Here is a 23,934-nt window from a genome sequence, read left to right as displayed (position 1 = left end):
CACCATTAGTGATAAATTTGATATTTCTTAGAATGCTTCTTTCTAAATATAAAAATCGTCTGACTGAACAATAAAATTTCCACAATGCAATATTATAAAGCATTTGGATGTCATATTGCTGGTTTTCAAATCCATGTTTCTTTCTAACCTTCCATAAATGGTATTTTAATTCATTCATTATAAAAATCAAAATTCTCTTCCCATTGCTGACAGGTAGTGGGTACTTCAAAAAAAATAACCTGTCCTGTTAAGTAATGGAATGCCAAACACATTATATAATCTGTTCCAAATACGCAGGGCAATAGGGCAGCTGTAAAATGCATGTTCTACTGTTTCCAGTCAGCAACAGATTGGATCGCCGATGTTAAAGTACCTCCATTTGATGGTATTGACTGCAAGGCAGCTATATGCAATTCTCCAAGCAAGATACCTCGGAACTTCATCAAGTTATGAAACAAAATATTGTGTCAGTACCTAACTGTGGAACTTCGCGGTGAAGGAGATTAAAGATTTCTTTATACCAAATTTTACTTTTTTTTAATGGAAAGAATATCAATTCCAGAATGTTTTAGCAATCTTAGAGTGTTGTAATATTCAGGAACAATCTCAGTTTTTGGACCTGTATAATCAATAACTCCAAATAGTGGAAGATGAAAACCAAAGTAATACAGGAGAGGTTCTGCACGTGTGATTAGTCCTCAATATTTTATGGATTTCAGAAGATGTATTGCTTAAATAGCAGAATTTTAAGACTGAAGTCCAAGTCCTCTAAGCTCCTTTGATAGTTGAAAAAATTCATTTTTAACTTCTTGGTATAGGCTGAACCAAAAAAATTGCAGAGGTTTATTTACTTTTCTTCAACAAATAGGCTCTTAAACCCACCTACCAAACATACCGATTTGAAGTAATGCACAAGTCATATTTTTATATACTAGTAACTAAAAGGTGTGATAATATATTATTAAAATACTCTTTGTAAATGTTAGTTATTTTAAGTTTTTTTATTTATTTCTACTAAAAATTAAAGATACCAAGAAATTTATTATAAATAATTTTTAAATATTAGTTTCAGTTCTGAAAATACTTCAGGAGCAAACTTTGTTTGCTTACACTTGGATAAAGGATTAAACCAAGGATTAAACCAAGAATTTTTTCCAAGTGGAAAAAATTTCCAACAACATATAAAATTTAATATGTTGGTTTATTGCTTATTCGTGGTAAAAGTGTATTACAGGCTCTTAAACTGCCGAGGTTGGGGGGTATGGTAAAATAAAAAATTTATCTTTTAAAGTGCATTCTCCTACCTCACAATAATCTTAATATGAAATTTTGATGTATTTATCAACTGTAGGACGTTGATTGGCAACAATGTCGATAGTTTTGTGCAATTATCAAACGAAGCATTACTTATATCCAATTATGAAGAAGAGTAGTCTAATCAATATTTAATTTATATAAATTAGATCGTCATAATAACTATTATAATATATACACAAAAACATAACATTTTATATCGTACAGTATAGTAATGCATTACTATATTGTGTGACCACATTTCTGCGCATGGCAGAAGAAGGCGAATCCATTCTGATAACAGAGTAATCAATGCGTTTCGTGGGATGATTGTTTGTTATTATATTATCGGAAAATTAGCTTTTCTTTTATGAAAATTCTAATTGCTAAAACGGTAACTATTTTGCTTGTACAACAGTTGGAAAATTTGCGTATAAAGCACGTGATTTCGCATGTTGGTAACGAATTCGTTCATCGCCTTATTCCTTTCTCACCTTCAACATGAATTGACTCTTCTTGGCACATTGCCAGCCGAGGGTCTCGCATCTGTGGTCGAACAGTACTATATTCTTTTCTTATTAGGCTGTATAATAAATATTGATACTCTGCTACATGTGAAATGTAGTTTCTAGCATGTCCCACTTAATAAACCCAAGGAAAAGTTAGAAGGCGGATTGCGAAATTCTGGCTTCGTACTCTGATGAAGTTACCATTTCACTGGAGAAAGTTTTTCTTGTGCCACAAACAGCTATTTCATTTGTTTTTTTTTAGCCAATACATTTTATAAGTGGTGCAAACATGTTTTGAGTAAAGAATATTAACAAGTACGTACTCTTAAATAGTCTATTTTTATTAAGAAAAACTGCGAGACCATGTCTACATTGGGAAAGCAAAGTTGAAAAAATATTTATGTGCAAGAGATAGATCCAGTCAGAACTGATCTTAACTTTTCCAATATACTGTAATGACTGTAATGATTTACTAGTGCTTGTAAGGAGTGGCACAGTGGAAGATTATGGGACTAACTAGCGCAAGACAAATGTTAACTCAAACAACAGATCTCTTTTGTATTACTGTTACTTAACACAAACCGAGTGGATGCTACCTTTACCATACCGCAGGTTTTTAGAAAGATAATAATAAACCTGGCACCTCCTTTATAAGCAGGTCACATAAGTCAATGTCATTATTATTTATAATTATTGTGTTTCTATGAAAAATCAGGAATAAAGTGATCATATATATATCAACAAAAAAAGGGTTTCGTACCTTACTTCCTGTATGAGTTGATAGAGAAGATAGCATCTCTTTTCTTTCCAATCAGCATCTACAGGTTCAAATCCCGATGCGGTATGAATATTAAGAAACGTGTCGTTATGTAATAGACAAGTTTCAGCGTTTGGCGTGTGAATAACTATCCTGTGGAAGGCCGAAGTAGCCTTAAGATTTCTGTTTGATCTCTTGAGTAAAGTCCCCAGATTATCTTACCCTTAGCCTATGCATAGTACTTAATTGTGCAACAAACCTATAGCGACGAAGACCATAAAATGGTCTCCGTCGGCAAGAGATTTTGTGATTTCTGCGAAATCACAAAAGCTGTGGTTTATAACCAACACGGAGATAAGAACTGTGGACAAAGAAGTGAGATGAATTTTAATATATCCATTTGCTTCCTTCTGTTTGTCTGATTAAATTTAAATACTAAATTAAAATGTTGCTTATTTAAAAGTATTCTAATATAGTCATTGATCAACAGAAAATGGATTTCCAAATTCAGTTGGAGTGTGGAAACGTGTGCTTTACTGGATCCGGTAGTTGAGATAATTTTAGTGAAGAGAGCTTCGTTGAATACTGTATTAAAAATAAATGAAAGAAAACATATATCTGTTTTAAATTGATAATAATAAGAAGATAACAAGGTCAAACGAGCCACTTCTCTTCTGTTGCTTCGTTTACCAATACTTATTTATTTCTTATATTTATTATTTATCCTGTTTTTATAGGATAAATAATAAAATAGAGACATTATTTCGTACTCGTAAACAACGATATATTTTTTAATAATATCATCATTATAACATAAACATTATCAGTAGCATGCAGTATGGTTCCATTACTACATCAATTCCTAATAAATAATGACGATGATTTTTAATATTCTGTGCGAAAGAAATTAGAAGTAAATTAAAAGTAACCAACAGTTAGATAGCTGGAGCGTTTAAGACTCATGAATATAAAGTGTTAACTAATTACATACAATTCGCGATTATGATGCGCGCATGCACACATCATGGTCTTTATACCAATTTCTCAATCTAATATATAATTTCAAGAGCCTAATGATAATCGTTATCGGACCGTAGGTTGAATATCCCCACCCACCCTCCAACGTCTTCTGTGAAGTTTTTCACATAAACAAGATTCTTGCTTATATCGTAAGAAAGTGTACTTCAATTAAAAATCTTTCACCAGTGAGTACACCTAGACGAGAGGTGACAAGAGAAATTGTCTTACGATCCTAACTAGTGCTATCTGCAAGCCTATCGTATGTGTTCCATTGTCAATTTTTCTGAATTGAGAAGCTTCAAAATTCGAGTTCCTTTCGAAATACGGGAACAATTATATGTTCGAAATGGAGTGGATAAATTATTTGGAATAGAATAGAAATAAATGGAATAGACAATAATTTATACTGTTTTTTTAATTATTTATTTATATAATACATTTTATATAGTTATTTATTTGTCCCATTTTTTAAATGATTTCTTTGTCCCATTTTTCAATTACTTCTCTTGTCCTATTCCTACAATGATTTGTGTGACATTTTTCAACAATTATTTGCATTTCAGAGCTTCCATTATTATGTTATTAAGTATTTTTATTCATTCCCATTATCGTGTTCACACAACACGTCCATTGTTATTCTGATAAATTAACCTTTGCCATTGCTCGAGTTTCTGTTCCATCTAAAATGTTAATTATTTATGTTGTTTTCCACTGCTTTCAGTTTGTTTCAATGTTGTTATGGTAGAGCTTCCATTGTTGTCATCGTTACTGAGATTCCATTCTTACCCGGATGTATGTTTCCATTGTCTCCTATTGCTAAAGCACCTCAGAGGATTATTGAATCGGTTACACCTCAATTTATTACGCTATTTCGGTACAGGCATTAACATCGCTGTCCTTTCATTCAAAACAAGACAGTTTTAGATAAAATAAGCACATCATTTATATACGGCGTGTGTGTGCGTGTGTTTATCGCCTTCAACGCTACTCGAGGCTGGTCTCCAGAGGGTTGAGTTGTTTATGCTAGAGTGCTATCATAACGTACTAGGGATTGGGAATAAGCCGAGGTCATTTATTTTTGATACCCCATGAATATATTCCAGAAAATATTCATTTTATATAAAAACATCTTAATCCAGGTGTGAGGAAAATTCGCCAGATATACAGGAGAGGAGGAAGAAGCAATTTCTTCTTCCGTCTATCGTAACTTGTTAAAATTGTCGCCTAGAGAGGTTACTTCAAATAACTATACAAAGTGATAAAAACACTTCTTAGAAGCAAAAGATGCAACCAAAAATAAAGTTTTTTTTTGTTTTTGTTTCAAAGTATTTGTTTTATTACGTCAATAAATCACTAAACAGCAAGAATAGCTAATTATAGAATATAAAATTATTAAAAAATAAACAATTGCTTACCTGCTCGAATTCTGACATCCCTGCTTCCAGTTTTTCCCATCATATTGGAGGCTACACAGCGATAAATGGCCGAGTGTACATCCTGACGATACCCCTCAGCTCGAAACGGCAGGAATATTAACGTACCGTTGGATAACGACAAACGCAAACCCGGAATGTCGACAACTGGTGAGCCATCTCCGAGTACCCACGATACTACAGGACGGGGATTGCCAACGGCTGAACAATGGACGGTTGAGCCAGATGCGTTGAGAAATACAACTTTACTGGGAGGCTCCAGGGTGAAGACAGGAGCACGGTAGTCGGGGAAGGAAAAGATACCTGAAAAAAAATAATTTTATATTCTACCATAAAATTCGATTGGATCTATAATATATTTGATAATAATATTTTAATAATACCAAAATAATTCTGGGAGGGTAATGGATGTCAATGCTGTAGCCAATGAAGTTCTAACTGAGTCTCTGCTATTCCTGTTACCCTTCTGCCATGATCAGAGCTTTAATTCCTCAATAACACCTTATCCCTACACTGTCCTCTACAGATAACGGGGAAGATGAAAAGCATTCTTGCTTCGCCCCTTTAAGTCAGTTCTTATAAGGATTATTTTGGTATTAAAATTAAAACAATATATATATATATAAACAGAAAGCGATTTTTTATATATAAATAAATAAACAGAAATCGATTTTTTATATATAAATAAATAAACAGAAAGCGATTTTTTTTTTACTTTTTTGTGGCTACTTTCTTGTAATGCATTTGTTATCATCCAGCTTTTCCAAGATCACAACAAAATTGTCTGTCCATGGTTCTCCTTTCCTATGTCGCTCATGCAAATCTGATAATATTATCAATTCACCGTGATTTAGGTTGGCGTTGTGGTCGCTTTTCCTCTCATGGAATCCAACCCAGTACATCTTTTGTCCATTGTTGATCTTGTCCTCGAGCAATATGCCCAGCCCATTGCCACTTCTGATGTCTCACTATTCCTATGATGTTAGAGACTTTGGTTTGATTTATTTTCTACTTTTCCTTTTTAATCCAGTCTTGTGATACCAAGCTTGTTTTCATATTAAATTGTGTTGTTCTTAATTTTTGAATTTATTTTGCATTTAGTGTCCATGTTTCACAACCATATATCAATACAGGAAGAATACACTGATTAAAAACATTTCTCTTCAGGCATAATGGTAGTTGGCTTTTGAATGTTGAATGTAATTTTCTAAATACTTTCCACCCAAGCATCGTGAGCCTTTCAATTTCGTCCAGGATATTTTGTTCCATTGATATCTGTTCCTGAGCATACGTAACGATCTATTTGTTTAATTTCCTCATTATTGATTTTTATTATTTCTGGTTGGACTTTGCTATTGAACATAACTTGGATCTTCTTTAAGTTTATCTTCAGGTCAGCTGTTTTGCTAGCATTTTGGAGTTCTTGGATGAGTCTGTAATTCATGAACAGTTGAAGTAAAGATAACTAAGTCATTTGGAAAGCATAAATGGCTTAAATATCTTCCATTTATCTTCAGACCTTTCCCTTTCCACTCGAGAAGTTTGAATATTTCTTCTATGCAGCTGTGAATAATTTTGGGGATATTGTCTTATACCTTTCTCTATTTCCACAGTAGAGATGTTTCCAATGAAATGAATTGCTGCTGTGGCATTGGTGTATGCTGATTTGATAGGTCCTGATGTGTGGCTCCTCCACTTGTTGGTTTCGCAATGCTTTAAGTATTGCACAAGTATTTAATGAATCAAAGCCTTTCTCATAATCAATAAAACAAAGACATAATGGTAGTTTATATTCATTACACCATTCGACAATCTGTTGTACAACTTGAATATGGTCCATTGTACTAAAGCCACTTCGAAAGCCTGCCGTTCTTTTGGTTGTGCTAGGTCTAACGTTGCACAAAGCCTATGAGCCAAGACTTTTGTAAACACTTTGTAAACCACCGATAGTAGACTGATAAGTCTGTAGTTCGTCAAGTCTTCTACTTCACCTTTTTTATGTATCAGAATTAGGGTAACCATCTTCCATGTTCTTGGTAGATAATTTTTCTTCAGACATAAGGAAATTGTTTTGCCATGATTTTCAATCATATAACTCTATCCTCACCTGCAGTTTTTCCATTTTGCAAGCACTGGATGCTCTATAACTTCTTCTGGTAGAATCTGGCATTTCAGTTATTTCGTAATTGTCTTCTTGTTTCTTCTTCATTTAATTCGTCATCCTGCTATATATACCATATATGAACTATACATGGCTATATATCCATCTCCTAGTTTGACTGCAGCCATCTGTTTATTGTTGCTCATCAATTGTTGTTTGACTTTTTTGAGACTTCAATTGTTTGTTGTAGGAGTTTTCAATTGAGTTTTCTTTCTTCCCTCATACGTTTTCTGATTCTTTGCACAATTCAATGTATTCATTACTTTATTTGCTTGTTTCATTTATCTTTGTTTCTTCAGACATTTTTCTTGTTTCTGTTCTGTAATGCCAACTCTTTCAAATGACCATTATAAAAGGTTTTAGGTAATAATGTCATTACTCTCTGATAGATCAGTATTGTCATCTATAATAAATTCATGTTGGAATATAAATTTTTTTAATGTTGAGTTTGTGTACATCTATGTTTTGCTTTGATCTTCGAAACATTTTTCTTCTTCTGTTTGGCAATTTATTTGAATCATACTCCGTACCATACGATGGCCACTTCCAATGTTGAAGGTGTTGATAACAGAACAATCCTGAAATATGTTTTATTTTCTTGTTGCTGAGGATAAAGTCAGTTTCACTAGTTTTTCCATTTGGACTTTTCCATGTCCACTTCCTATGTTTGTTTGTTTTTTTTCTTGAAAAAAGAATTCATGATATACAAGTTTTCTTTTTCTGCTAATTCTGTTAACCTTGCTCCTCTATCCTCTCTTATACCATACATCATGACAATATTTGTATTATTATATATAAGAACTTGTGTCTTTTAAATAGTGCAAACTAAGGCAAATACTATCTGGTAAAATTTTGAATCTTTTCTTAAGTTTCTTTCTACATTTGGCTATAAAATATAGCTGGATCCATAATATACTCTTTTTTATTCTAACATTTATTTCGATGACACTAAAAATCAAAACGAATTTTGTTTTAAATATTAGAGCATTTAAGAAATGTCTAAATTCGGCTTCCGTAGATAAATATATGTTTCACAGGAAAGATTCTCGAGCCAGCGCGTGACCACTTTGTGATGTTTATCGGTCAATTTCAGTTTGACCCAAGAACAGAATGTTCAAATGGAACAAACCATTAAAGAGTTGATAGCCCATTACAGTTGTTTTTTTTTTATTACACCAACGTATAGAATATCTTTGTAATGGACTGAATTAAACATTTGCCCCACTATTTGTGACCAACATTTTGGAAACCGTAATCGAAAGAAACAAAAGGAACAAGCAGAATGAAAAGTCATTAGCTAGTAAGGTCCCATAAGATTTCGTATTCTTTTTTTTGAGGTAATTTACTCAGTTTCCAAAGTAATTCCCAGAAATTGAGCTCCGTCAAACCAAAGGAGTGTACCTTAATTCAACCAGAAAGATTTTATTACTTCTTAGTTTAAGGTTTTCGTAATAGATAATATCCTCTCTGGAAACCACTCGTATAAAAGATAACACACAATGAATGGGTGAATATTGATTAAGACTTTAATTTTTTTTTGGACGAAAATAGACTGTAATAAGATATAAGAGAACGAGAGGATCGTGTACATCGTTAGTGCAATGCTGGTTTGTCCACTAATGCATTTCAGTTTTATGAAAAGCACCAAAATGAGTTAACGCGAATAAATAAAAATATGTTAATGACAGAACTTTCTAGAAGTAGAAATTTCAATAGCAGTGGCAAGAAAGAAAGAAGAAAAAGAAATAAGAATTACAGACACAGGGGAGTGAAGATAACAGATTATAGATTGAGTTCGGGAAAAAAGGAAAAAATAATCAACTATTGTTTATTTCTTATGATATACCGATAATTTCCTCTTATTGCACTGATTGTTATTCATTGCAACTTTTTTTGTTGTTGTTGTTGTTGTATGGGGTTACCACCCACGTAAAGGTGTAAATCTATAGTACATGAGCACCATGGATGGAATAAGAATTTTTTCTATTTTTATTATTATTTTTTATAAATGAATTGAATTTTTTATTCCTTATTATCTAACAGGAGTGTATTACTATTAAAATCATCATCATCGTTATCATCCTTCTCTACTCTTTATAACCGTTTACGCTTTTAATTGGCTTCTCTAGAACCACAGATTGACATTCCAAATCACATTTTGTTACCAATCTAAGTTTTGTTTCAATAAGTTCTATCGTAGATGGCCTTTTTGCAGTTATTGATCTCAGGTACCTCAGATCAATGAGTGAGAACTCTTCCATTGATCTTTGTGAATCAGCAGCAGAATTAGTTTTGTTATTAAACGTTTATATTGTCCTTTACGGGCTAAGAACACCTGGCTCATAATCCTCACTGATAAATCCGCTAAAGTCATTGCTGTATTTTAAGGATTCCTAAGGCATGCTAACGTTAGAAGTTAACGTTATCGCTTGCGTCTTTCATGTTTCTTCTTTCTTTCATGGGTTTCTTCTATGTAAGTAGTTTTGTATATTGAAGGCTTGATCAATGTGTTTTCTAAGCATTATTCGGCTAGTTTTCGAGTCGATTAGCGCAGCTAAGTAGGATTTTTCCTTCCTAAAGAAATCCGTTTTTTTTTTCTTTAAGTAACGGGAAAATCGACTGTAGAACTCGCCTTTGTACATATAAATAAATATGAGTTAAGATTAGGAAATATCAGCGCTTCACTAGCACGCCGCGGGAGTGTACTCCACATCTGCAATGATGATAGATGGAGATAGCTGCCTACCGATTTAAAAAAAAAAAATGTTAGAGCTAAAAAAAAAGACCTACCTACTCCCTTTGAATAAAAAGGACTTTTAGAGAATTTAATTATGTTAATATGTATATTATCCGATAGATACACTGACCAGGTGATTTAGCAGTGTCAGTTTTTAGATCAGATAGTTTATAATGTAGGCATTGTGCAATACTAGAACCAGCTGTCTTACATAAAGGTGCGCCCACGGTGTACTACAATAGGTGGGACATAATTCACTTCTTTGAGAATGCTTGCTTTCTTGATTCGTGCACAATATATTAAGCGCACAAATGGAACGTACCTTAGTGTTATTTAAACGCTAAGTAGAGAAACAGCCGACTCTGATTAAATTGTAGAAGAGCAACATCCCATTTATGTTTCACATTAATTGATTTATTTGCAGCTGTTTTGATGAGAAAAAAGTAAAGTGAGAGTCGTTCTGGAAGGCACTTGCCTTAGAAATTTAATTAGGACGAAGTTATGTTTGTGTAACTAGTGAGTTACTGACGAGGCTCCCAAGTAAAAAAGATTTGAAAATATAGAAATAAAATATTTAGCTATCTTCTTTTATCAAATGATTCGTGTTTTTATGTCCTTTTTTTTTTGTACTTAGGTTATCTTGAAAATGCAATCTATGGACGGCTGTATTCTGTGTTCGGCGAAAACACTTAGTTCATTTCTTGCTCTGTTCGACAACAGCCTGCAGCTCTGTTTGGGATAATTTAATTTGGACACACTCCAGCAGATGGCGCCTCGTTGACTAATCTTCGTGTTGCTTGCAGCGCACATACGCCACCTCAGTTTTATAAGGTACGTAAACATTTTTCCAGCCTAGGAAAAAAACGAAATGAAAGGCGTAAAAAAGAGAGAAGGCTAAAACACAGTTGGGCTCAGACTCTTGTAAAAATGATACGCTAACCCTCAATCATCTTTGACGACATTTTAGCAACACCCGTCAGCTGGTGCTAAAACGTGTTCTCTCTCTCTCTCTCTCTCTCTCTCTTTCACACACACACACACACGTACTAAGCCATGTCGAGGTCTTGTCTGGATAGTTTGTTTATGCTTTTGATGGATTGTGAGTTTGGTTCGCCACATGATTATGTCGCTACAGCAACCATTCCCCAGAGAATCCTTTGAAACATTCCAATTTTATAAATACGCTACGAAAAAGTAGGTCAATAGGAAAAATGCACTTTATCGAGGGCTTTTGCTGCAGTAAATGCTTTTCCGATTATGGCAAGAAATCTCTTTAGTTATTACGATATTGAAGGTAGTCAATCTGAGAACGAGGTTATCTAAAATAAATTGACTGATTACATGCCAGTTCGGATAAGAACCGTTTTGTTTTCTCTCTATCCATCATGTCATTTATGACGCATTCTCTCTATCTTTCTCTTCTAAGTTTTGAACAATCAATAACAGACGATGTAGGCCTTTTATTATTAAATAAATTATTCTGATTATTCCAGCCAAACGAAAATTTAATGCGAAGAATTGATGGCTGTTTCATATTTAAATCAGTTCAAATTTGGCTGGGCCGATTGGCATTAATCTTTTACTGGTTGTAATTCCAAAATTGTCTTATCACATCCCTTAATTCATACAACCTTCCGGATTTCTTCCCCCAACCCAATTAACTAACATTTGAAACTCTAATAATTAGGTTTAGTATTGTTTCTATAAGTTTTGAAACTCTAATAATTAGGTTTAGTATTGTTTCTATAAGTTTGGTGCATGCAGTAAAGAACTGCATGCACCAAACTTATAGAAACAATACTAAACCTAATATAAAACCTTTGAACACAAACATGGTTGAAATTAGAATTAAAGCTGTGACACCTACAAGCATAGATTCAGTCACTAAACACGTGATATTATTATTTCTGACTGAATGCTTCATCAGAGGGTGCCAGCTTTTAGATTTCAGGATCTGACTCCCAGAGATACTTCGAGACTTCCACTATTCCAATGAGCAACAGAATCTGTTATAATAATAATATTAATAATAATAATAATTTATAAGCAATATTTTCATTTTCAAGGTTCCTTTGCATCTGGAATCCTGTTCTTCATCGGTCAGTTATACTATATTATAAGTGGAGACTTCAGTCCTATCCTTCTCTTCCGTCTGGGAGGGATTGAGTCCCCCTCCTAATGAGGGGATACTGGCGTATTAATGCAGCCAGTTTGCCACTCCTCTGCTGCATCCCCTAAGGACGATATTCATGACTGTAATACGTGTGTGTTCACGAGGCCAGTTTGCCTGCTTGCGGGATGAAACACCCCAGATAAACTGGCGGAAAAAACCCTGCTGTCCGCGCCCGGCTAACTTGGCTATGGCTGAGGAAGATCCTTCAACTCCGCACGTCGTCGACGAGAATCGAATCTAGGACACTCCTTCTCCAGGCATATGGTTGCGAAGCGCACAGCCACTAGGCTAACAGCGAGGACAGGACTTCAATACAATTCTTTATTATCTTAATAATGTGATATTCATTGACATCTATCTTCTTCCTCTTGTGCCTTATCCTATCTATCTGAGGTTGGCCTTTTACACGATGCTGCGACTTTACGCGCGCGATCCCAACCGACTTGTCAAAGAGAGTAACATTGTGTGTGTGTGGGGGGGTACTTATCTCTATAGAAATGTGTTCATAGGGCCGGTTCCCCTGTTCTGAGGGACGAAACAACCCTCCACCTGTGACCGGCTAACTCACCTTTAGTCGAAAGAGACCAGATAAAGGTTTTTTTTACGTCATGGACGGGAATCGAACCCAGGTCTCTCTCGACCAAATGGCTTCATCTATACCGACTAAGCTACAGAGGCTCTACTCATTGACATCTATCGCGGTTCATTATTTTATTGCATATTTTCATCGTCCAAATCGGAAACATCCCTCACTGTTTCCGTTGAAGGAAGAAAAATTATAACTAAACGCAACTGTATTTTTTTCTCTTAACATCCAATTTCCCGATGGAACTTAGACATTAATAGATTATGTTTAAAAAGATGCCGTTTCCGAAAATCCAAGAAATTTCTCATGCAGCCTTCAACACCAATTATTCAAATAGGAAGATCCCACTTCAAATTTGCCTGTTTGTTGATCTCAGTACTCATAAAGCGTCTACGTTGTCCATTTGCTAAGAGGTCGCGAAATATGCCCTCCTGTTGAAAAGAAAACCTAGGTTTAAATTCTGTCTGGAACTCATTCGAAAAGTGAATTAGCCTGTCGCGTACTGTGATAAAGAGGTGTTGCTAATCAGCAACTCGGGTTTTCATGCATCAAAACAAGAAAATTTCCTGAATGAAAAAAAAAAAAAAAAAAGAAAGAAAGAAAAAAGCTGGTAGGATGCGGTCACACGCAGTTAACAATAGAATATACTGATCTCATAGCTATAACCCCACATTTTTTTAAATATCAAACATAATGCTTGTAAATAATTTTTCATTAATAAAAATATGTTACAATTTCTTTAGTAAACTGCCTACACTCAGTGGTAAGTGCCTAATGGGAGAGCGACTAAGTTAAAGTAAGGAAAATTAAATAGGGAAGGTTTATCCCTGAGACAGCTGTGATGTAAATTAATGAGTATTTTCGAATCATTAATGCCTTACGGCACTAAAAAGAACTTGCATTACACCAAAAACACAACGAAATGTATTAAAATCTTCAGACTGTTTTTTTTTAATATTTTTTTTAAACTTGGGTTTCTATGATCCGAACCGAATGTTTCATTTATCATTGTACGTCCCAGGTGACACTGAAAATAAACAAATTTTTACCTTCAGGCACTTTTGAATAATGGACTAGAAAAATTGGTTGGCTTCAACACGAATTACCAATGGAAATGCCGCTAGTGGTGTGTGTGTGGGGGGGGGGGGATGTGAGGAAAACAGGAGAACGATTGTATCACAACAGGTGCATTTATAAAGACTTCACAGGAAGAAAAACGACCCTTACAGAAATGTTTTATGACTTTGCTCCCAGATTAAAGAGAATAAAAAATGTATTGTCGGTGAAATGTACTCGCGTTCATTGTTGCAACCATTTATTTTTATTGATGGTTGTAACAATGAAATAATCAACGGTAATTTCAAGTTAACCACAGGATCAATTTCATTCTCTTTTTTTTTCCTGCTCAACAATTGTTCCTTGCTTAGCAGACGATTAGCTTTTTCAGCAATTACAATTTATTTTTGAAAAAATAAAAACGTACAGGAGATTGTGAATAATAGAAATGCGATATACAACGGGCTGATTGGCTGTTTATGATATATATAAAAAACAAGAAATATTCAATTTAATTTTATTTTACAGAAATTGAATTTTTAAGCCTTTTCTGCTCTAATTATTCTCAAATATTGAACTATGCTTAAAAATAAGATCGAAAGATTTAGATTAAAATTGTTAATTCTCTGTTAATTAATGTATTTATTTTATCATACCTAATTTTATGTAATTAAACGAATTAAAATTAGTAATAATAACAATAAGCGAAATAATAATAATAATTTTATTATTTAAAAAACCGGTGTATGAATTTCAATAACAGACGATCTAGTTAGCAAATGCATGCTGTTTAGACGGATTGTAATAAAGTAATTTTGTTATATTACATTAGATAATACGCTTGTTTTGGCGAACAAGTCTGTTAAAAAAATTCAATACATCACTCAGTTGCATTAAATGTTACCTAGACCGTGACATAAGTCATGAAATATTAATATAACCTCATTTTTCCATCTATTGAAAGTAATCAGCTTCAAAGCTTTGTCACCTGAGTTATTAATAGTATTAGAATACAGAATAATTTCTTTAAAAGTCGAGGACAGGATACAATGTGATAGTTGCACGATTATAATAGACTTTCATAATTTATTACGTTTTTGGCAGTATGTTTTTCTTTTGATTTTTCTACAATGGGTAATAAGTAATTTGGAAGAATAAGAAGTAATTTGGAAATGAGATAGATTTTTTTTATTTTTTTATTTTATGGCGAGAGGTCTTAAAACCAGTGACAATAGTTCTGTGTGGGGGCTTCAGCCTGGTCTCTGGTGAGAGCCAATGGCTGGAAACATCTCTCAGGACAGCGAAACCTAATCTAAGCATTAATAAAAGACAAATATATGGGCTCCTGGGCAGATGTCTTTTAAGTAGTGCAAACCAAGGCAACTCCGATACAAAAGGTTTGTATTTTTATAAAGCTTTCTAATAAATTTTGAAATTTAACCATAAAATATAAATGTAACTATAATAGCCTCTATAATTTTTCTATTTTATTTTATATATTAAAGGATTTCAACTCAATACTTTAGTATACCAGTAAGCTTCCAAATAGTTTAAATTATATTGATAATGAAATAATCAGAGAGTGGAGAGACTCCAATAAGGTTATCCCCGTGTGGTTGCCAGGATAAGAATAGCACCAATGTAGCTAATGCATGTCCTTGGAGGGTAATGGATGATAATGCTGTAGCCAATGAAGTTGTAACTGAGGTTCGGCTGTTGCTGTTACCCACTGGGACGCAGAGATTCGAGAGTTTGAGTTCGCTCTCTTAAGGATTTTGCCTTAAGGGAGCAATTTGAGTCTCAGAGGAAAGACTCAAATTTCACCGACAAAGCCCTCACCGGTGAGGGGCTTTTCGGTGAATGCTTTTCTTCGGAATATGAGCAGTTCTGCTCGGATTTGGGTGGAAGGCCATCATTGAGTGGAGCCAACGCTGAGACGGACGATCTTTCGGCCACTATGGAGTGGTCTAGGGATCGTCCAAATTTTTAGAGTTGGCTTTACTTAAACATCATCAATGTAGCTAATGCATGTCGTACGAGGCAACTAAAATTGGTACCCTTGGAGGGTAATGAATGGCAATGCTGTAGCCAATGAAGTTTAACTGAGGCTTGGCTGTTGATGTTGCCCCCTGGGACGCAGAGATTCGAGAGTATTAGTTCACTCTCTTAAGATGTTTGCCTTAAGGAAGCAATTTGAGTCTCCGGGAAAAGTGTTCTCCGGCACGGCCCGCTGAGGGGCTTTGTCGGTGAATGCTTTTCTTCGGAATTTTGGGCGGTTCTGCTCGCTGGTGGTGGTGGGTGGAAGGCCATCATTGAGTGGAGCCAACGCTGAGATGGACGGTCTTCTAGGGATCGTCCGAATTTTTAGAGATTGGCTTTACTTACGTATCACCAATGTAGCTAATGCATGTCGTACGAGGCGACTAAAATTGGTACCCTTGGGGGTTAATGGATGTCGATGCTGTAGCCAATGAAGTTCTAACTGAGGCTCTGCTATTGCTGTTACCCTCTTGTCATAATCAGAGCTTTATAGCTCAATAACACCTTATCCTTACACTGTCCTCTACAGACAACGGGGAATACGGCACCTTTAACACTTTCATTTCCAAGCTGAAAATTGGAATTTCGTGTGGTGGCTAAATTTTTTTATATTTTTTTATTTAGTTAGCGACGTCCACTCGATAACGCGTGATCGGCCGTTTGGTGAGAACTCGCATCGCGCGATATCGCGTGATTGGCAATGAACGTGTTAACCCAGTCCTTACAAGGACTCCAATAAAGGTTAGGAGGAAGAAAAAGAAAGTCTGTTTTAGGACTTTCAGGATAACAAATGGCAATGAAGTTTTAACTGAGGCTCGGCTATTGCCGTTACCCTGCCATGACTGGAGCTTTTAGCTCAATAACACTCCATCCACACAGATCAGATTTTCTTCATTCATATGACGGGATAAAAAGTCAGGGACTCAGTCCATCGCTCAGTTCTTTTAAGAACTTAATACTCCAATAAAGTGCAAGTGCATTTTATAGTTAGGTTGTTGCAGATCAACTCAGAACACTTTAGTAATAATGAGTTTTCCAAAATGCATTATAAAAGGAGATCGAAAAATAGTGTTGTGACTAATAAAAATATGTTTTTTTGTTTTCACTGCCATATTGATGAATTCTAAATTTTAAGGGGGGTTTAAGTCTAAAATTCTAAATTTTAAAAGCGAGAAACTGTAAAAATGTATATAAACGTTTAATAATTGACTTCAATATCACAAGATTGTGACAGATAGACTTCGTTTCCTCCTCTAGTAATTACGATTATATAATGTGACGGCACAGTTACCAAGCAAGTTCATGCGCTAAGCTGTAGTGTATGATCCATTTCGTGGAAATTTTCAACGTATCCGGTTAAAAAAAAATTAAATTGTATCGACAGATTTTGATAGCTCTTTGATATTAAATTTTATTACAATTCGTCTAGTTACAAAAATCCTCATATCTATACAGACAGACGGACGAAGTGGCCTCAACAGGTTTCTAAAATTTATTGTGCAATATATGTAAAAGCTTCGTTTGCCTATGCAACTTACTATAGCGTATTCTATCTTCTAACAAGAAGTATAGAGAAGCATAAAAGATAGATAATATTAAATAACTATCTTGGGACGTAGATTATGATGTTGATTGAAATTTATTTTATAATTTTCAGTCACGTGCGTTTCTCTTTCCCTCCTGAAGCTCAAGTCTCTAAAGGCCTAGGAGATGGCCCACGTTTTCTTGTAAACAGTGATTCTCTTTATTCACCGCTAAATTATTCTTCATAAATAACTCAAGTGGAAAGTTAAATTGCTAGCTTTTCCTACGCAAAAACATATGATAAATAAGAATTAATTATTCAAAATGCGTTTAAAAAATTTATGGCAGTTGCGATATAAAATTTCTTTTTTTTATCCTTTGTAAGGCTGCAAAAAACATTAATGAATAAGAAAATAAATGGAAAATCATTTTCATCTCTTCTAAAGCACGTTACAATATTTTTTTCTTAAATTATTGTAACGTGATTTTTGAAATTTTTGGAAGTTTAATATTACTAAAATGCACGTAAGATAAGAATTTTTTTTGTTTGTTTTTATTTCTGAATTAAAATGAAATGCATTATTAAAGTGAATGCAAGCCTGTTTTACTACATTTCAAAAGGCTGTTAGATAAAAAAAGAGATGTCTAACACTCCACCCGTACTGTGATTTCTACTAGACATTAGAAAATTAAATTTACCACATCTGTCTTTTGATTTTTTAATCATTACATTTCTGTATTATGTATTGATATAGAAGATGTAACATTTGAAGTTAAAGTTCTACCCCCTGTAGTAAATATTCACTATCTACAGAGTACAGATGCTCTGTGTCTTTAAAAAGAGAGTGAAAAGTCCATTAATATTATCTGAAACACTGTGACGTGATTTGCTGGTCTAGTTGGCCGAATGTTTCTGTATCCACTCTCCAACCAACCTGCTGAGAGTTCGAATTCGGCTGTGGATATGAATATCTTTAGTTGGGAGATGAATTTCCGTGTCCGATAAAAAAAATTAAGAAAATTTAAAAATCCTTAGCCTTTCGTGGTATGTATGTACTTTAAGTTTACAAAAAAAAAAAAAAAAAAATTGTACGTGGAAGTCCCCCCCCCCCCAAAAAAAAAGTAATAAATATAAAATAGAGATCCATGTTCACCTTTTTTTTGGATGTCGTAATATGGAGCTCCCAAAATACTTCAAATAAGAAACATGTATCAGTTTAGACATAAACTGATGCGTGTTTTTAATATTACTTGTTATATTAAATATTAATATAACATTTATATTACTTGTTTATTGATTACTAATATAAATTAATATCCCACCCACTCATCCCCATCCATTGTAAAGGGTTCGAAAAATTTCAGAGCTAAGCAGATTTTTATTTAATTTATATTTTTGGATTCACAGAATACTTTTTAACAAGATCCAATTCCTTCTTAAGTCAGATAACTCAAAAACATGCTGTTAGAACTTCAATCAGGAGCTCATATGAGTAATTTTAAGGGCCAAAGTGCGTAATTCTACTGCGCCTTTTCACTCGAAGAACGTTTTTTTTTCTTCATTGTTACTCTTTCCATGTTTACAGAATATGCTTCTAAAATTTATGAACTGTAGTCTCAAATATACATTTGTAATATTCGCTCCCTCCAGACATATGCAAACCGTCAATTTATAATTTTTAATATATTTGTTTTTTAAAAAATCAACCAAAGTATCCAACGGTGAAAGAGAGATATTATATTATTTCATTCCATATTTGAAGCAGTTTTTCCAGTTCATAAAGTTTCCAGTTAAAGTCTACAGAATATTTTGTAGACTTTAAACGGAGCCCCATAAAACAAAATATTATATTAATTAACAAAACCACGTACCAGACATCTTACAAAATAACTGAATTCTCTATTTTAGTTCTCATTATAGAGAATATTAAATTGCAATTTAAATATGTTAATTTTGGTATAGTTTACCTATATAAAAATAAAAAAGGTGTTCTGTTATATTCTTAAAAAGAATGAAAATTTTCTAATAAGAAATATTTTCATTTCATTATTTTTATTTTTATAATAAGAAATATTTAATAATAAAGATATATTAAAGTATACAAATAATTAAATTAAGGAGATAAAAATCCCTTATTATTTTACAGCCAGTATGCAAAACTCGAAGATCAAAAACTACGATCTAAGAGTTTCATGCCGAAGAACTATCGGCGAATAATTTCGCCATTAAGAAAAACGGCTGCAATTCACAGGCGTTTTTCTTAATATAAGTGTGGTTTGGTTATGTTATATTTAATGTATATAATTATTTGTATACTTTAATATATCTCTATTATTATATTTTTCTTATTATAAAAATAAAAATAATGAATAAAAATAATTTTTATTACAAAAATTTTCATTCTTTTTAAGAATATAACAAAACACCTTTTTTTTATTTTTATATAGGAAAACTATACCAAAATTTTTATTAGTGTCTTACAATATAAAACCATTTATGAGAGTTAACTGAATCGACCGTGAGACGTGAGATGTGGTGATTAATACCCTGGGTGGATGGCAATGCTGTAGCCAATGAAGTTCAAACTGAGGCGCGGCTATTACTGTTACCCTCCTGCCATGATCAGAGCTTTAGTAGCTCAATAACACCTTATCCCTACACTGTCCTTTAGAGATAACGGGGAATATGAAAAGCATTCTTGCTTCTCCCCTTTAAGCCGGTCTTTATAAAGATATAATGAGAGATAACCCTTGGAGGGTAATGGATGGCAATGCTGTAGCCAATGAAGTTTAACTGAGGTTCGGCTGTTGCTGTTACCACCCTGGGGAGCTGAGATTCGAGAGTTTTCAGTTCGCTCTCTTAAGGTTGTCTTAATTGCCTTAAAGGAGCAATTTGAGTCTCCGGGAAAAGTGTTCTCCGGCACGGCCCGCTGAGGGGCTTTGTCGGTGAATGCTTTTCTTCGGAATATGAGCGGTTCGGTTCGGTGCTGGTGTGTGGGTGAAAGGCCATCACTGAGGGGAGCCAAAGCTGAGATGGACGGTCTTTCGCCCACGATTGAGCGGCCTAGGGATCGTCCGAATTTTTAGAGATGGCTTTACCTTAACATATGGCAATGCTGTAGCCAATGCAGTTCTAACAGAAGCTCGGCTATTGCTGTTACCCTCCTGCCATGATCAGAGCTTTAATAGCTCAATAACACCTTATCCCTACACTGTCCTCTACAGATAACGGGGAATATGAAAAGCATTCTTGCTTTGCCCCTTTAAACAAGTCCTTATAAGGATTACAATATATATATATATATATATATATGCGGTTGCATTGTGTTGATGCATTTTGTGTAGTGCGTACTAACATAGGGCAAAAAAAAAAAAAAAAAATCGAATTCAGCTGCAAATAACGTGTTCAGGAATCGTTTATGTTTATCTTTGTGACCGCTTCTGATGGAGTTTGAAACGTTATCTCTCTGAAAGTATAAAAAATATATATATTTATATTCTCACTGATTAAAAGTCCTTTAGTCATATCAGATTAACGTCTTTCTCAAACAGGAGCGTAAAAAGACGCACTTTCGCATCGGATAATGTGACATTTCCTTACGACGAAGAAAATTGCTACTGACGAATTTCGAAAGTAAATTATGCATTAAAAGCCGCGAAAAGAGGGAAAACACACACACACACACACACACACACACACACACACACACACACACACACACACACACACACACACACACACACACACACACACACACACACACACACACACACACACACACACACACACACACACACACACACACACACACAGAGAGAGAGAGAGAGAGAGATAAACTTGCACACTGAACTTTCAGTTAGCTTCCCTTGAGAATAACAGCAGAGATGTTTTTTGCAAGTAAAAAGCCAAATGAAGTTCTTTAATGCGTTAGCTTTTATTTATTCTACAGCAGCGCTCTCAAGTGAGCAAAGTTTTTTAGGTAAACTAAAAGTTAATTTTACTGCGGTATATATATATATGTTATTAATACATTTTGGAGCACTTATGAATACTAATCATGCTCTTAAAACTTCCTTTCTCTCTAAGTGACGAATGATTTCATAATTATTTTTTGATTAATTTCTGGTTTATGCTTAAAATATATTATCTAGTAATGAGGATAAGACACTTTAGACCATTACGCTATACCTTAAATACCAAAAATAGAATTAATGATTTTATTGCTTCACAAGCATTGTGAAAATATTCAATATTATTCTTTATTCTCTCGCTGGCAACAATCCATACCTATTAATATGTCTAAGCATATAAACACACCAAAATATATTTTTAATATTTCGAATCAGCATTGAAATACATAGTATATTTTAAGCTCCATGTTTGTCCTAATATTTTTGGTAATGCAGTGTACATATATAGAATAATTCACATTCTCGTGGTTCTTACCGTGCTTCAGTGAAAATTCTTATCTTATTTAAATCATGTGGGTTATTAGTCATTGCTAAACAAAGCTTCTGTGATTATAACGCATGCGCTTTTAAATGAACAAGAATAGAAATTAACATGTTCTACTGTAAGCGTGAATGACTTAGTTTTGATTGTTGCAAAATATAAAATACATTTCATGTTGTTGTTGTTGTTTTTATTTTTTTTAAATATCGTCTGTTTCTTCTTGTTGTAGATTTCTTCTATTGGATTTTATTTGTTATAAATAACAATACCACGATTAAAGCAAAAATGGTTTTAAAGTTCTGTTTATCCTTAAAGTATTACGTAGAATACTTCAGACGCAATCTAAACAATAATAAAGGAGTAATAGACCTAACATTTCACGTTTAGTAACTTCCATATTCTGAGTAGGCAAATAGTTACCATCCGGTTCTATATAGTGGACTATCATAAAGTATCTCCCACCTTCTCCATTACAACACTTCGCTAACGGCGTTTTCCTTAGTCAACCACTACAGCGCCAGTTTGTCCATTAATCAATGCTTGCGTGACACTTAGCAAACTTCAGCTACGGTTAAATGAACTAATCAGCCTTGGAATTTCGCCGAAAAGCTGGTGCATGCTCCTGACTAACGTTAGGAATGCCATCATCCTCTATGGGAGAGATACTCACTGTGGGAACTGCACATCCATATATAACGAATCCAGCTAGCAATAAAATACCCCAACTTGTTTCTATATGTTTGTTTAGCGAATAAAATGAAGAAGAACATCATATTAGCCAGCAAGAACAGTTGAAAAATTGTATCTGAGAAGTTCTGGTGGTCGCCTGTTTCCAAGAATTCTCCCATCGCTATGTGTTATCTTAAATGTTCTCCGTACATCCCATCTTCATCGTAATACCATCATTCTATCATTTCCCTCTGGTGTTTCTGTCATCTCTCCGCCATGTTATAGTTTTTCTTTGGTCTGTTTTATGAGAAAAACCACCGCCCCGTATCCTTCCTTCAATTTTATGTCAACGCCCTGCTAAAGTGCCCTCCGAGACCCGATCTCCATTAATCGCTCCATTCCCCTCCCTCTTCCATCAGGTGACTGTGCTACCTTTCCTTTTTTTTTTCCCTTCCTCTCTCTCCGACATAAAACTGATGGTGAAGATCTGTTGGAGAATGTCGCATTCTGCTTTCACTACCGCTCCGTCATAAGCGCTTCACCTTAAGAAATTGCCAGAAGCACTATGACACTAAAGATAATGGCAAAGTTCGGTTTTTATCTTTACGCAAATATTCATTTGAATAGAGAGAGAAAAAAAAATCTTTTTTATACTTTATTAAATTTCATTGATCATATCTAGTAAAGGATTAATGATCAAAATGTCAAATGAAAATTTTGCAATTTAATTATTTCTTTCAAATTTTGTATTGCGAAAATGAAAGCTGTCTTGTTGATACATTAAAACAAAAAAGTTGCTCGAAAAAGAAATGATCTTGGGGAAAATGCACAAATCATTAAACGAACTTACTAACAATTGTATTCGTTTAATTCTTACAAAAAGAATTAAATTCTAACATTCTTACGAAATTCTTACAAAAAGAATTAAACGAATGCAATTGTTAGTAAGTTCGTTTAATGATTTGTTACATTCTATTATTGTTGTAAAATATTAATTTATAATTACACATCGTCTACTTGTTTGTGCTATTTGTTGAAACAATTACTTTTAATTTCATTATTATGGAAAGATAATGGATAAATGTAAATTCTAAACTTGCACATTTCTATTACAAATTGACAGCGAGTTTGTAACAAAACCTAAATCTACAAACCCAAAAATATCATCTGGAAATGTAAACTTCAATGACAACTGGAAATTAACACAAAACGACATGTACACAAAAAAAAAAATATTAATTTCCTTTTATATGAACTTTGTTGTTTCTATTGTAAGAATTAATTTGAAATTGATTGTTGCATGATACTGAATAAATCTAAACTGTTGCTTGTTGTACATTTCTGTTATAGGAATTATCAGAAATTTTATTGTTATAAAACCTAAATCTACAAATCATGAAAATATTATGTTTGTTTCCTTTGAAATATATTTTTCTTCTATTGTAATTTCTATTGTATTTCTTCTATTGTACATTTCTATTACAAATTAACAGCGAGTTTGTAACAAAACCTAAATCTACAAA

At 33.9% G+C, this 23,934-nt stretch overlaps 1 protein-coding gene across 3 annotated transcripts in view; it reads right to left on the bottom strand.

Annotated features, from left to right (window-relative positions):
• Window positions 1-23,934, bottom strand: part of LOC150103929 (cell adhesion molecule Dscam1-like) — a 563,926-nt gene that overhangs the window by 426,057 nt on the left and 113,935 nt on the right. For all 3 annotated transcript variants that reach the window (XR_016548664.1, XM_090396609.1, XM_090396610.1), the window contains exon 2: window positions 4,995-5,315. Coding sequence is in view for 2 of the 3 variants with exons in the window: in XM_090396609.1 (XP_090252735.1) it covers window positions 4,995-5,315 (321 nt within the window). In the remaining variant the exon portion in view is untranslated. The remainder of the gene's footprint in view (window positions 1-4,994; window positions 5,316-23,934) is intronic.

This window comes from Typopeltis vanoorti, chromosome 8 (assembly GCF_054136105.1).
Source record: "Typopeltis vanoorti isolate ZY-2024b chromosome 8, IOZ_Tvanoo_1.0, whole genome shotgun sequence".
NCBI classification, from domain to species: Eukaryota; Metazoa; Arthropoda; class Arachnida; order Uropygi; family Thelyphonidae; genus Typopeltis; species Typopeltis vanoorti.
The sequence above is the reverse complement of the archived record's forward strand: the minus strand, read 5'-3'. Positions and strand labels throughout refer to the sequence as shown.